Source organism: Ascaphus truei, chromosome 17 (assembly GCF_040206685.1).
Source record: "Ascaphus truei isolate aAscTru1 chromosome 17, aAscTru1.hap1, whole genome shotgun sequence".
Classification (NCBI taxonomy): Eukaryota; Metazoa; Chordata; class Amphibia; order Anura; family Ascaphidae; genus Ascaphus; species Ascaphus truei.
In genome coordinates, this window is record NC_134499.1 from 25,542,782 (window position 1) to 25,558,698 (window position 15,917).

General features: G+C 44.2%; 1 protein-coding gene across 1 annotated transcript in view; it reads right to left on the reverse strand.

Moving 5' to 3' along the window:
* The window catches only part of SHQ1 (SHQ1, H/ACA ribonucleoprotein assembly factor), a 39,814-nt gene that overhangs the window by 12,299 nt on the left and 11,598 nt on the right, over nt 1–15,917 (reverse strand). Inside the window, 5 exon segments of the mRNA XM_075574333.1 lie at nt 4,107–4,227; nt 8,336–8,459; nt 13,442–13,495; nt 14,740–14,894; nt 15,350–15,462. Of these exon segments, the coding sequence (XP_075430448.1) occupies nt 4,107–4,227; nt 8,336–8,459; nt 13,442–13,495; nt 14,740–14,894; nt 15,350–15,462 (567 nt within the window).

The following is a 15,917-nucleotide window of genomic DNA, read 5'->3' on the forward strand; positions in this document are numbered from 1 at the left end:
TTGTTTAAAAAAAAATTGACATTTCAGAGAGAAAATAGCAAAAATAAAAAACATTTGCACTAAACTCTCGATAGGAATATCGTACTCAGAAATCGACTTTAACCCCAAAAAGTTTCAATCCAATTTCTGTAGCTTTCCCTACTTTTGAGATTAGGAACTTTTGTTTCAGTTGTTGAGTATCCCTCAGAGGTCGCATATCCATGTTACAGGCTTCTGCGCAGAATTCCAAACTGTCACTTCCACTCCACAGCTGTTTAAAAAGACAGCCACTCTATCCGATAGTTACACTTCTATTCGGAGTGTGTGCGGAATCTTTTACGTCCAGCCGGGTAGGAACTCTGGAGTTCAACTGCATGTAAACAGATTAATTCCATCCACTATAAATGAATATTCTAAAATGTATACTAACCAGAATGAGAAGAGAAAGTTACACATACCATACTGTATATACGCTCATTAGAAAGCGAAAAACTTTCAAAAAGGGAACTGAACAGACTGATATTTACATTTCAATGTATTACCAAAATGCAAGTGGCAAAGGCAACAGGCTGTTTGATAAGCTCACTTAGCAGGAGGATGGAGTGAAGTGATGACATTCGACTATGACCTTAGGGGTTAAAGATGCATTTTTCCATCTGGCAAGACTTGGCTTTTAACACACATGCTACCACCACCTGCTGTTCTGTGCTTAGACTTTGGAGCGCTCTACTGACAATGAAATCACAGCTGTAGTTATCCGTCCAGTCTACTTAACCAAGTGTAATTTCTCTAACAAACCCTCTTATTGGTGCACAGAAATAAATATATGTATATTTTTTAAAATAATGTTCATATCAGATGTTTGTGTTATGTAGGATTGTCGTGGGCTGTGATGATCAAGTATTAGCAACATGAAATATGCTGCGTATGTTATTTTGATTGGTTGTGCGGGGCCTATGGTGTACTTTTTTTTTGTTATTCCCACTTTCGTAAACTTGCAACAACTTGAAATCAAGATTCCTGCAATGCATGAAAAGCACACCAGCATGTTACACTGTAGAATGATGCAGAGTAAGTATATCTACGTACTATCGACTGCAATGAAGCTCCTTATCCCCAGGCAGCATACAAATGAAAAGTAGCTGCATTGAATATGCCCTTAAGGGCTGCTATGAAACGGTCTTTAGCTGCCTTCAACTTCAATGATCGATATCTACGCTGAGAAATATCACACGGCAAGACGAAAACACTTTGATATCCCTAGTGAAGAATCAAGCCTCCCATACAGTTAAAGAGGAAATCGTTCCAATAGATGGGTAGACTCTCTTGCAGCCATGAAACAGATATATCCCAGGGTTTTTCTTATTCTCACATGAAATGCGTTCTGCATCAACAGTGTTAACCTTCATAGGCCACCCACTAAGTTTGCATATAAATAAGGAAAAGAAGAAGCTGCCCAAGAGTTCTTCTGAGTTACAAGTTTGTCATCATATACAACCTTCGTTTACCCACGCTAGTGTGCTTATAAGGTTGGAAACTTAGTGAATAATTGAAATGCTGTAAAATGGCAGATAAATAAAGAGATACATTTCTGTATACATTTTAATCGCTTCTGGCTAGAGTAGCTGCACAAAATTAGTGTCTTAAAAGAGCAATCCAGGCCGTGTTTTTCTTTTTCTATTAAATATGTTTGAAGCAGGTGGTCTTCGGATGCTGAACCCCATCAATTTCAGCTCCGGGGACCCCATGCTTCCCGGAGATACTTACCTCCGAAGGGGCTGCCGGTATCTCTGCAGTTTTCAGCTTCCTCGTCACGAGCCAATAGGAAGCCGCACCTGATGACGTCACGGCTTCCTACTGGCCGCAGGAAATCGGGAGCTTTGAAAAGCAGGCTTAATGTGAACCCTGGAGAGGCTACCGGCACCCCATAAGGAGGTAAGTACCTGTGGAAGAAGGGGGTACCCAGAGCTGAAATGAATGGGGTTCAGCTCCGGAGACTCGCTGCTTCAATCCTGTATTTAAAAAAAAAAAAAATGGCCTCGCCACACACCTATGGATCCGAAGCCAAGAACAAACAAAGCATAATAAACAAATTCAAAGCTACATTGTAGAAAATCAACTGAAATGCATTTGTCCTGGAGAGTTACCTCTTCGTTTTGCTTACATTTGGTGCGGAAGAATGATGTCCTGAGTCCCACTGACGGTTTGGCAATCACTTATTTTTTAACTCTGTCTTTCCCTATGAAACAGCCACAACTTGGGCTCCTGCCGCTGACAGCCAGGAATAAAAAAGGGCAAGCTGCCCCGCTTCTCTCTCTCATCGGTTCTGTACCACAGCCCGGGCTACGAACGCTATAATCTATCAGTCACGTCCATGCACCGCAGTAATTACAAACAGCTCGTGCGGCGATGGCTGGCCTGCTAGATTTCATATTGAGGGCTCTTCATTATACATAAGTGCAAGAAGGCATGTATGTGCGCACGCATGTATGCATTTATGTATGTGCGTACACGCACGCACTGTACAGTATATATAATAAAATCTAAAAAATGCATACATTGCAATACATGGCTTAGTCAAGAAAGAAATTAACAGTTGGCTTTTCAGTCAACATCCTTTTTTTCCTGACCTATTTCGCTGCCTAAAACCATCAGTGATGGATGAGAAGGCGACACAATGCAAATGCAAATCTGAATTGCTAAACCCAGGGCAGATTAAAAGCAGCGAGACAATCAGCAAAGTGTGGGCATTTAGGAACGTTCACACGTGGAATTTGAAAAAAAAAAAAAAAAAGGAAGAAAAGTATGTGACTGCATTTATTTATCAATATGTAGCCACATCTCACGTACTTATATACATCACACGTACTTATATACATCTCACGTACTTATATACATCTCACGTACTTATATACATCTCACGTACTTGTATACCTTCTGACCGATTCAGGCGGCACCAAGGAGCAGAAGCCAGCCCCATGTCCAAAGAGAACGAGAAGAGCATTTAAATCCAAGAACTGTTTACATTTAGAAATGTTCTTGGCAAAATATATATATATTTTATAGAAGATTGCTAGTAAAAAAAAATAAATATGATGAAGCATTTGATCACCATGGAAATATTCTAAGTCTATAAAGAAATGATTGCAATGTCTGGTTTTTTTTTTTGCACTGTCGTTAGAGTACTTTAAATCAGGAGTTTTGAAAAAATGGTCTCCAGAAGAGTTGGGTCATGTGCCGAGATTTAATTGGGACTGAAACACTGCAGAACATTTGCTTTAAAACATTTCTAATGTTGAGAGAACAATAAGACATTAAAGATGGTAGCTTCTTAAAAGGAGCACCGAAATAGCCTACATTTGTTGTTTTTTTCTTTCAATAAATCAGTTCTGTAGTATTAGATAATACTTACTGTATTTTTTATTTTAAAAATCAACTCTTAATGCCAATTTTAATATACTGAGCAGCCTTTGGTTTCTATAGCACACTTCCCCAGCAGTGCAATATCTTTGCAACACTTTCTCGTTTGATCATTTGTTGCCAATATTCCCAGCAGTTTGAGCTGCAAACTGTAACAATAGAAAATGTTACCGTTGTAATGTAAGAATACATTGTAGCTGCTGAGTTACACTGACTGAGATTTGAAACTAAAAGTCAACCATTTAGTGAACTCTGGGAAGCAGGGTTTTGCCGATCGATCATGGGAGAATGAATCGATTGGCAGCAAAGGTAATTAGTTTACCTTTATTGAAATCAAAGGCTGCATATATTAAAACGAAACTTTTTTTTAAAGCTGCTTGGATTGCCTCTAAATCTTCATTTGCAAAACAGGGGCATGTATTTACCCAGCTTCATTTTACATTCAAGAGCTGCTTTTCCAAAGCCACTCTCTGCACATTGTCTAAATGATCCCTGAAATGTGTGTGGCAATGCACAGCTGCAGTTCTCTATTCCCAAATGGCTTGCTGTTAGTTTCCAGGGGCAGTGAGTGTGAACATGAAATCCCACTTGCAAAGTGTGATTATATTAATTAGGAGGAGTGGCTGCTGCCATGTTACGTGCTGCTCCATGAACACATTGTAATAGTATTTCACCTGACAATAAAAGCAAATATACAAAAAACTCACTTGGCCTTTTGGATCCAGATACAATAGTCCGTAACATACAGATCATTAAGGATGTAGGCAGGGTCATTCGCTTGAAAAATTGCATGGATATCCAGCAAGCATTTCAAAACAGCAGCTTTACCTGGGAGAAGGGAAAATACCCACGTTACATCATTGCACTTTATAAGACCTCGCTGGTGTATCTGGCAACAGAAGGTGATTAATGAACAGCCCTGTAAAATAGGCAATAAATATATATACAGAAGGGCCCCGCTTCTTGGCGATCCGCCAATACGGCGGTACTGTTGCCTGACTGCAGCCATGTTTCCGTGCATGTGCAGAAGGGAACACCGCGCATGCGCAGAATGCTGCATTCTGGGACGGAGTAGGAGGGTCAGGAAATCGCCGGTGAACATAACATTTTTGTGCAGCTGAACCTTGTTAATTTCATCTCCGAGGAACCCCTGCTTCAAGAGATACCCCCTCTGGAAGGAAGCATCAGTATCTCATGCAAGTTTAAAGCTCCAGCGTCACATGCGCCAATTGGAAGCTGCAACAGATGACATCACAGCTTCCCATTGGCCCACAGAGTGTGGGAGCTTTGCAATTCCACCATTATATGATCCATGGTAGCCGATCAGAGCAGTTACCGCAACCCACAGTATGTATCTCCAGAAGCAGGGGCCAATGAATGGAAGAAAAAAAAAAAACCTCCAGCTTGGCTGAGACAGTGACTACATCGAGAACAATTGGAGCTCAGCAGGCACATGGTAGCCATCTCGGTACTTCCGTTTGTGATTACACACTTGCATCTGAAGTCTCATTTACGCCTATACAGACTTCTCGAACCCCTAAAAACTCCTAGGCAATTGATCAAATGGTATTTGTACATGAGGGACAGGGAGGACCTCATGTGTGCGCACTACCATAGTTTCCAGAGCTGTCCCTCACCACATTACCTTGCATACCACTTTGAAAGCATGGTGGGATGCAACTTCGGAGAGCGGAGTTCTTCCCAGAACCCTCCCCCATCAAAGGCAGAGCTGGCAACAAAGTCATACTCCTCTTGGAAAAATAATACTCCCCAAGAGTAACGGCTCTGTGACTTCTAATCACAAATCTGTTTACACCCACTTATGTTTCCAATCTTCCCCTCCTTTTAGATTGCAGGCTCCTTGGAGAAAGATTCTCATTATCTCATGTACCAGTGTATGGTAATGTTTCAACTGTACTGTCAATATCCCCTTATCCCACTGGACTGGGCTGCGGCATATATCGGCGTGTAATAAATAAACGATCATAATGACAGCATGCGAGTGTACTCATGGAGGATAACCGGGATGTGTTACCATCTTATACCAACAGATGGAGTTACAGAGCCAATAACAGAGGCTGATTAAAGGAGGGAGTACTGTCGCTTTAATACGTGCAAGAAGATTTTAGAGAGGTGGAGGTGTAGTTGGGTGAAGGTCATATTGAACTGAAAAAGCAAGGTGACTACAGGGTCAGTTTACAATGCTAAAACCGTGTCAAAGGTTCAGGTGGGGGGGGGGAGAGGGGTTAAGGTTTTATCGTTAACCAAAATAAAGAAATAATTGTTACGAGTCTGCAAAGAACGTTTTGAATAAAAAGCCGTTTTCTTTTTATATGATCTCCAAAACGTCAGCCTCCCCAGCTGAATTCCACGGGCTGTGACCGCTTTACACAGATCAGTTTGGCTTTTGGTCTAAAAGTAAAATGAGATACTGCAGGGGTGGGAATCTCCAGTCCTCAAGGGCCAGCAACAAACACCAGGTCAGGTTTCAAGGGTATCCCTGCTTCAGCACAGGTGGCTCAATCGAAGACTTCACCGCCTGTGCTGAAGCAGGGATATCCTGAAAACCTGACCTGTTGGTGGCCCTGGAGGACTGGAGTTGGCCACTGCATGTACATTTCCATTCCAAATGTTGATTTTGGAGCTGGAGTATGGGCTTACTGCCATTTATAAATGAGACGAGAATGGTCTTCATTAGCGACTATTGACTGTGAGATGAGTTAGTAAGTAAACCAGGAGACAAATTGGTCGATAATGAGTTATGTCGTCTAGTTTCCAAGAATCACCCCTCCCTCCCTCCCCAACATCCTGACAGGACACGCAAGGCATGAAAGGCACGCAACATATGAAAGGCATCAGAGTTTTAACTGACCTTAATAAATGAAATATGTTGTTATTCTGTATTCTTGATGCTCCCCCCCAAAAAACAACAAGTTAACCCCTCCAGTGCTGATATGAACTATGCATGGTTGCCCCCCCCCCCCAGCGCTGAAAGGGTTAAAGCAACAATACTTGTTTATAAATCTGTAAAAATCCTGATTGTGTGCTTAACATAATGGCTGCCTTCTGAATATGCTGCAGCTGATGTGTGACATTAGATTACCAAGTGTAACATTATTGTTACAGCTTTCAGATTAATAGACAGTATGTTGTTTGGAACACAGCAACAGATCTGTTTGTGATACTTTGTTGCCAAAGCACAGCTCAAAAAAAGGTGTGTGCGTTTGTTTCAAAAGAGGAAGTGAATATGACTTTCTAAATGGTTGCTGTAGCAACCAAAGCATGAGCAGTAAATTTAAAGTATCATTCAAAATGGCATGAGTTAAAAAAAAATTTTTTTTTTTAAATGCAGACTGTTTTATCTAATACTATAGAACGGAATTATTTATTTTTTTAAATTAAAAAAAAAAAACCAACACAGGATTTTGCATGTTTTGCTGCTTTAAAACTCACAGAAACGCTGCTTGCATTCATGGCTTTCATGTTGCTGCAGAATATCAGTACAGAGTATATCCCGGCCCAATATTCTTTATACGTGTGTAATAGATATAGAAATAAATGTTGAGAAGTGCTTCTGGGCGGCACGCTTATCCTCCAGCACAGTCTAGTGCTCGGGAAACAACAACCTGGTAAAGGCAGCCAGGGCTGGAGGCTTTTAACTGGACATCTTTATTTTATATAGGTCTTATTTTGCAATCTGGCACAGCATCTATACAAAATAAACCATTACCGTTAAACTCAACATTACAAAGCTGTGTAATGCAAACCAAGCCCCAATTAAAAACGGAGACAACACTGCATTTTATTTTGAGACACTACATATAACGTCACAAACTTTGTTACATTAAGTTTCCCTTTCCAATTTGATCGCATTTTGCACTGTAAAATTGTCCCCAACACGTGGATTTTACAGAACCGAGAGAGTATTATTCGTAGGGCTCCTCACAACCGCGGTAACTTTTGATCAGAACTGATTTACAGCGCCTCTTTGCAACGCATCCCTGGCTCCATCCACAGCGAGAGAGGGAAAAAAATAAGATATTGTTGCCTAAACTTCAGTCTTTTTGGCATTCCTCCCGGCTTTAACATTTTCACACCCCTTCTCTTGGCAGAGTAATCACAGAGCTCAAATCATTTCCAGATTGTGTTAAATTAAACACACATTTCTTCGACTAAAACAAAGCCCATGGCGTCCCCACAGAGATAACTTGTCGGCATGATAAATGGTAATGACAGAAACTCGCTCACCTTCACGTGGCTCATCTCTCCCCATTGTGGGCCCCAACCAGTGACCCTCAACAATACCCAGTGGTCAAAATGGGATGGTACCAGGGGACACGGAAGTAACACTACTTTGGTTTTTAATTTTATTTACAGACCGAGACTAACACTTCTTTCTGTTATTCCCACCCCTACTGCCCCCTTCCTTGTACAGGAGAGGGGTATTCTAAAAATCTTTATCCGTTTCTGTTATTACAGCACAAATATGGTAGAAATATTTAAACAAATAAAGAGCCGCTTCAACTACTTCCTTGTCCCATCAGTGGTGAGGAGGGGCATTCCATGCATGGCAAACCACCACAACAGGGGTTAAAATCCCAAATTGGGAGAAGGTATGGTTTTAGTGGTTGCCTTGTGGGTCGTGAAAAATTCTAAGTCAGGGGTTCAATTCCGGCCTCAGTATCGGAATGAAATACAAACCAGTGACTCTGCAAACAAATAATAACGAAGACTTTGAATCAGGGAAGCTTGGTTCGAATCCCAGCGTCAACCCCTTGTGACCTTGAGCAAGTCACTCTCTCCCTATGCCTCGGGCATCAAAATTAAATGGTAAGCTCCATGGGGCAGGGACTCATTGTGCACCTTATCACAAGGTGTATTAGTATTTGTGGCACTACCACGGATTTTTGGAAGAACAAGCAGACACACATCTTACCCATTTTAAGCAGGGAACCAGTATTCCGAACAGCCTTGGTCACCAAATGAAAGTGTCTGTACAGTGGATAACATAACACTCGCCTCCCAAACGACACCAAAACATCCTTAATGGACGTGTAATTCTGTTGGAGGGGAAAAATATATATATTTAATAATCTACGCAACAGAGGCCATGCAAAACAGAATCAATGATAGCGGGATATTCCCAATATGTCAGTGTTTTTCATGGAAAGGAGGAAATCATAAAGGGCGGGGGAGGGGGAGAAGAGAGCGCGCGAGTGAGAGCGCGCACGAGCGAGAGCATGAACACACTTTTGTATATGCATTTCAAAATGTTATTTTTTCACCTTAAAAAACACAGCAGAGGAGAGCAACATGTGGCATTCATGAAATACATGTGTACATACTTGACCTTTAAAAATGATTTATGATATTGCCTCCCAAAAAGCCTGCTCAAATACATTATGCATTTCCCTTCAGAAGGCTGCTGTTCATTGTACTCTGTTGGAAGTGTGAGCCAAAGGCATTTATGAGATACCAGAGACTATATAGGAGGCAATTACTTATTCTCTGGGACATATTCCGTTTATGAATTATGTTGTCTTGATTTGGCATCAACATTTACAGTAGATGAAAAATTAAATGCACGCTGCAATGTGTTCGCTTGGAGCAATTTTTGTGTAACATGAATATTTCACCATGATGCCTTTTTCTCCCCCTGTACACAACAAAACAAAGCGTGCGCTTAGTACAACAAATAAATCCTTTCATTGCTGGAGCTTCTGGAACTGAAGGGGTTAACACCACAGGTTACATATAATCCTGCTAGTTCTGCTATGTAAGTTGTCTTGCCTTGTGCCTTGTGTTACCCCTACAGCATGGGTAACTCCATCAAGATCGTTTAAAGAACAGATTGAAAGGCCCAGTGCTACATTGAACCTGACATATTATATCGTTAAATAAATACTTAACGGTTTATCTTTTCTTAAGCACGGGTCATTTAGTTCAATTCTTTGGCCAGAGTATTTTAAGCCTACAGCCAGGCCTCGGTATGGCCAATCTGTAGGTCCTAACACTGCTCCACCTGCAAAAAGTTCTCATAATCTCTCTAATGCAGGGAAAACCGTCTTTAATAGATTGCTCCTTTACAGGTGCTTAGCAAGAACTGCAATTAAAAAGGTGAAATGAGAGCTTTAAAATACGGGAGGAGGGGGTCAACAACCTCCAAGTTGCTTTACCAACTGCTAAACACCTTTAAATGACCAGTCTATTAAAGACAGCTCTACCTCCTTTAGGCCAAGTCCCCGGTGGTGGCAGCTGCACGCGCGCCCGACGTTGCGTGCACAGCTTAAAACCGCGATCTGCGTTCTGTAGGGAGTGATGGGAGGCAGCCATGACACAACACTAGAATTGCCATACAATAAAAGCACTCACTCATAACACTTCACCTGCGATTTTAACTTTGGTTCATAATTTCGAAAGCATTTTGTAAATATTTGTGATTGGGGAGAGGAGGGGGGGGAAAGATCATTGCTTCCCACTATGATCCAGCACAAATTCCCTTTTAACACCTTCCATGTACTGTATCCCTAACATATCTCCATTACCATAGTGTGGAAACAGCAGCTTTCCTTACGCACCACACCCATCACCCCTGCTCACAATACCCCTTCCCGAGGAGGCAGCATTACTTATTTATAATGTAACTGGAGCGAAATATACCCACAGCACAGTCATCATTACTAGCAGAGCGCTATTGGCTCCCAGCGCACCACGTGACCGCGTCACCGCACGGGAATACAATCATGTCTCCCCTGCTGGCTGGCTGACGCGCCACTGCCCTGCGTGGGCCAACACGCGACACTAGGGCCTGCCTCATTGAGGTTAGTGACTGGTGTGCGGAGCGCGCGCTGCCGTCACCTCCGGGGACCTAGCCTTAGAGAGGTTATAAGAGTTTTTTGCTGGGGCCGCAGTGTTAGGACCTACAGATGGGCCATCCCGTGACCTGGTTGTAGGCTTAAAATACTCTGGCCAAAGAATTGAACTAAAATGACCCTTATTACACAGTTAAGTATTAACTATATAATGTGTCCCGTTAGATGCAGCACTGGGCCTTTCTGTCTTGTTTTATACAGGTCGTCACAATCCTAGTAGCACTCTTTTTGACACCATACAGTATAAGGCTGCGGCTACGCTAGCGCTGAGCATGCGGACCGCGCAGTTCTTGCCGAGGTTAGTTTTGGCAAGTGAAATTGTCCTGTCCCCACGCGGGCACGGACGCTCACCCACGCACAACTTACCCGCAATGCTGCCGCGCGCACGCTTGCGAAATAGGCAGGACATCCGGCGCTCATGCTTGGAGAGCTGGTGACGTCACCGCTCTCAAGCATGAGCGCGGTCAGCGCTAGCGTGGCCGCAGCCTAAGATGTGGGGAGTTGGGTTCTGAGCTTACAGGAACTGTGTGTGCATAACAGATTGGAGAACTCGTTACAAGATTGGAGATACAGACCCTTGCGAGGGCTGCCAACAGATCTAATTTTGTTTTGCCTTCTACCGGAACGAGAATGATAAATATAGGAAGAGTACCTCACCCAGTTACAATTTAGCAAAAGGTTAATAGCGATGAACCAAACTCTGCTACTATGTTACTTCTGCAGAAGCAGCTTCCTTATCGATTAACTCTTTCGTTGCCAAAGGGGACTATTTGGCAGGTTAGGGGTTATTGGTGTAGCCCAAGGCTGAGTGTGATAGGTCAGGAGAAGCATTTCTGGAGCGGTCCACAAATACTGGTTTGGGCTTCCCTTTTTAAATGGAGTACTCCTACGGAGTAATATTGTGATTGAAATCAAGTGAAAAAGTATCCAACACCTTCTCTGCTGTATTCAACAGTAACAAATCTGGAACTATGATGAAATCTGTCAAACAGCTTTGCAAAGGTCTGTTGTACATCGCAACAGATTTCAGAACCTCGTTTTACGAACGTTTATACAAGATTTATGCTCTTGAAACAGAAGGAGAGTGCTCTCGTGTAAACGTAGAACCAGAAATGTGGAAACAACAAATAAAGCAGGTCTGAAAATAAAAATAAAATACTAATTAGTCGTAATACGCCGTCCCCCCCCCCCCCCCCAGTCTTGCTTGTAACCCCACACGTTACAGGTGTAATTTCTATACCCCTTGCACGTAACTAGAACATTTCAAATGAGAATAGAGTCCTACAGGAGGCTGCAGAGGGGCAGCCAAATCCGCTCCTTCCAACACACTGCCCAGTGTTTCCGTGAATGGAAAAATCCTGCTGGCACCAGGTTTTGCTTTGAAAGAGACGGATACGCCATTTGAATCCTCCATTCACAAATTGTTTTGAAAAAACCGTAGTAATTAACCGGTCAGGCGCAGACTTTTGTCAATATTTTGAACTGCAGTTCTTTCCGGAGGGCTCCTTACGGCGCCTGGCAAGGGTACCCAGCTGCTACACTGGTGGCCAGTGCAGTTCCCCATCGCGGAAATGTGCTCGTGTTATTTCTGGCTTTTGTTCAAGCAGCTGGAGGCCGTGTGCAGGCAGAAGGCAACGTTGTATAGTTTTGCCTCCCACATACACACCGTGAAGTTCATGAAGCCGATTTTTCTTGTAAGGCTATTAAAGCAGCAGTCCCCTTGGAAACGCGATGACTGCGTGTAAGGGGGTGGGGTGTGGGGGCGTAACGTGGTTATCATCAGGTGGCCGGTTCTGTACCCGGCCTAACATCAACACATTTTACTTTTTAATTAAATGTACATTAGAATGCTAAAAATAATTTTATTTTAATAAGAAAACTACTATAAAAAAAAAATACAGACATTCTATTAACCTGTTGCTCCCACCTTAAGCCCTGTCACGCAGTGTTTATTATCTATACTGTTCCTTGGTGACAATCCGGCTGGTTCCAGCCATAGATCGCCTTTGTCCGGCTAAACCTGCCTGTTTACAGGTATCGCTGTCCCTCTGTTGTACAGTCTTAATATTTACATAGTTTTAGATGTTTGGACTTTCCTTTCCCCATCATCCACCTTTCATAGTTATTAGTCTCTTCTCTGCTGCTCTCTCTGAGTTTTTCCATCGACTGACTGACTCACCATTCAAATTCCAACTGAACTCTCTGATGCCAACAGCCATAGAACCCCCACACTGGCGGCTCCTCCCCTCCACACACTGGCGGCTCCTCCCCCCCACACACTGGCGGCTCCTCCCCTCCACACACTGGCGGCTCCTCCCCCCCACACACTGGCGGCTCCTCCCCCCCACACACTGGCGGCTCCTCCCCCCCACACACTGGCGGCTCCTCCCCCCCACACACTGGCGGCTCCTCCCCCCCACACACTGGCGGCTCCTCCCCCCCACACACTGGCGGCTCCTCCCCAACACACAATGGCGGCTCCTCCCCTCCACACACTGGTGGCTCCTCCCCCCCACACACTGGCGGCTCCTCCCCTCCACACACTGGCGGCTCCTCCCCCCCACACACTGGCGGCTCCTCCCCCCCACACTGGCGGCTCCTCCCCCCCACACACTGGCGGCTCCTCCCCCCCACACACTGGCGGCTCCTCCCCCCCACACACTGGCGGCTCCTCCCCCCCACACTGGCGGACTTCCCCCCTCCCCCACAGACTGGCGGCTCCTCCCCCCCACACACTGGCGGACTTCCCCCCTCCCCCACAGACTGGCAGCTCCATGAGCCGCAGCTCAGCTCTTGCAAAGCCTTTCAACATTTAATTACAGCATTTTGGAAGGTTGTCCATTGCGCGCCTTACACTGCCAAGTTCATATTATATGCAGCCTTGTGCACCTAGCATGGCCACTTTATTCCAGTTTCCAAACATTGTTATGTTTGCCTGTTTTGGCTGCTACTTTAGCCAATCCGTTGAGGCCTAGTTTTAGTAAACCCAGGTGAAGTGAGAAACCTAACAGCCAAATCAGCAATAATGAAATGCTGGCCTAGATGCATGCATTGCGCTGCAAAAAACGCATAGAGGAGTCAACACAATCTTGTGTCCTCCCAAATACGTTGCAGGGCCATTATCAGCAGGTCTAATGCAAGTAAAGAATCCACAGAACAGAAAGTCTCACCTCAAACCAGCTTAGGGTCCCACTTAACTTTCTTATATTCCAGGCAGATTCAACCTGTTGCAAATTAACAACAAAAAAATATATATTAATTTTGTAAAAGAATACTATACATTTACTATGCATGGGGCTGGAAAGGTTTGTTACCTGCATTTGTCCAGCACAGGAATCCACAAGCTGCAGAACGACTTCGGAAGCAAAGCAGGCAATTAAGGCCCCCCCTCCCCCTGCCCCACAATGCCTTGCATACTGCCAGGAACGTTTTATGGAGGCGCAACTTTGGGAAGCAGTCGCGATTGACAGCTCCACTGAAGCCGAGGTCGACGCATATTCCCCCCCCCCCCCCCCCTAATTTTCCACTTCTCCTGGACAGGGTGGATTTTCCAGCCCTGACTATGCCAGAAACCAGCATATGCATAAATCAGAAGGCAAAAACAAAACTTTAAAGGGAGCAATCCAAGACGTTTGTTTTTTTATTTTTAAACACAGGATTGAAGCAGGGTGTCTCCGGAGCTGAACCTTCTTCATTTCCGCTCCGGGACCCCCTGTTTCCCGAGATACAGACCTCCAAAAAAAGGCGCAGTCGGTATCTCGGCAAAGTTTAAATTCCGGCGTCACGCGGGCCAATAGGAAGACAAACCTGATGTCACGGCTTCCTATTAGCGCGCAATAAACAATGACACCGAGTTTGAAGCAGCAGAACCTGGTTCCGTGACAAGTCACTTATTCTCCCTGTGCCTCTGGCACCAAAACATATTGTAAGCTCTCCAGGGCAGAGACTCGTGCCTGCAAAAATTCTATGTACAGCGCTGAATACGCCGTCAATGCGATACAAAAAATTAATATTATTTGACTTAAATGATCATTACCGACTTAAAACAGTGTCTACACAACAGGAAATGGCAACGAATTGATAGTTGGGCCTCTTCATTTATATAGGTATGTGACGATTTCTATATTTCAATGTGCCAATGTACTTACATTGCATATTGTATTTTATTTGCAGCAAACTATAGAGCCTTTATAGTAACCAGAGACCGACAGCATGTTAAAAATGTTATAGATGTGTCACATTAACACCACACAGTTAATCGTCTCATTTTCACCTGCCAAATTTTGCCTTGTTAATTACTGTGGAGAGTGTCTCGTCTGCATCTACTGATCACTTGTCAGTGATAAAAGGCTGGTATGAAGGGAAAAAAGGCCCATTACAACAGAATCCCTTTGCAGGAATGTACTCGAGACAGAACATGTTCAGCTGAGCCAGCAGGAAAGTCTCACGCAGAAAATAATTCACTTACATTTTTCTCGCCTTCCGTAACACAGATTTCATAGCAGTATGCCAAGAGGATATCAATCAACCCCAGGTATGCCAGGTGCCGAGATTTCTTATCAAGCAAATGTGACTTGTTTGTGAATTTCCTCATCTGCTCTTTCTCCTCTGCAGTGAAGGGAACTAGAAAAGTGCAAATACACCGAGAACGAGAGGGAGAGAAATATGTGTATCCCATATTAAAAATGTCCTGCATCATCGAAACATCTAAATTCATTTTGTACATTTCATGGGGGGGAACTATTATGAACAGTTGATTAATCTTAATCCCCTAAAATAGAAGCACATAGAAATTTCCTAATAACCAATTATTCATTTTTAATCACATACATGTCTATTCCAAATAATTTTAAACACACCTTTCTGTAACACATGGTGAGTGTGATTGTATGTAAGCAGACCATGGTAATTCTACCAAGTATCGATGAATCATTCCAGTTTTGGCCTGTAATACACTTAAAGGGAACCCATTGTCTGCTACAGTTAGAATTCAGGGTCACGGAACGTTTACTGAGCACTCTAGCACAGAAGTTAGGACACATCACGATCAAGGCTTCCATAAATTGATAATGAGCTACCTGGCTTCTCTTGGCTGTCCGGTAACGGACTGCTTTCGCTGTCCAATGCTACAACCCACCAGGGCTGGTACTTCAACAGAAGCTGAATGGCATTATCTTCAAAGACATCGGCACTGAAAAAACAAGGTGCATTCAGCTACAGTGTATCAGGGATGCCCTATACAGCCTAGTACAGTCATTCTCACCCGGGGTTCCGCGGAACCCAGGGGGAGAGAGCTGGGACAATTCAGGCCCGACAGCACCGCACGCAGCAGTAACCCGACAGCACCCCACGCAGCAGTAACCCGACAGCACCCCACGCAGCAGTAACCCGACAGCACCCCAGCTCAGCAGTAACCCGACAGCACCCCAGCTCAGCAGTAACCCGACAGCACCCCACGCAGCAGTACCCCGACAGCACCCCAGCTCAGCAGTACCCCGACAGCACCCCAGCTCAGCAGTAACCCGACAGCACCCCAGCTCAGCAGTAACCCGACAGCACCCCAGCACAGCAGTAACCCGACAGCACCCCAGCACAGCAGTAACCCGACAGCACCCCACGCAGCAGTAACCCGACAGCACCCCACGA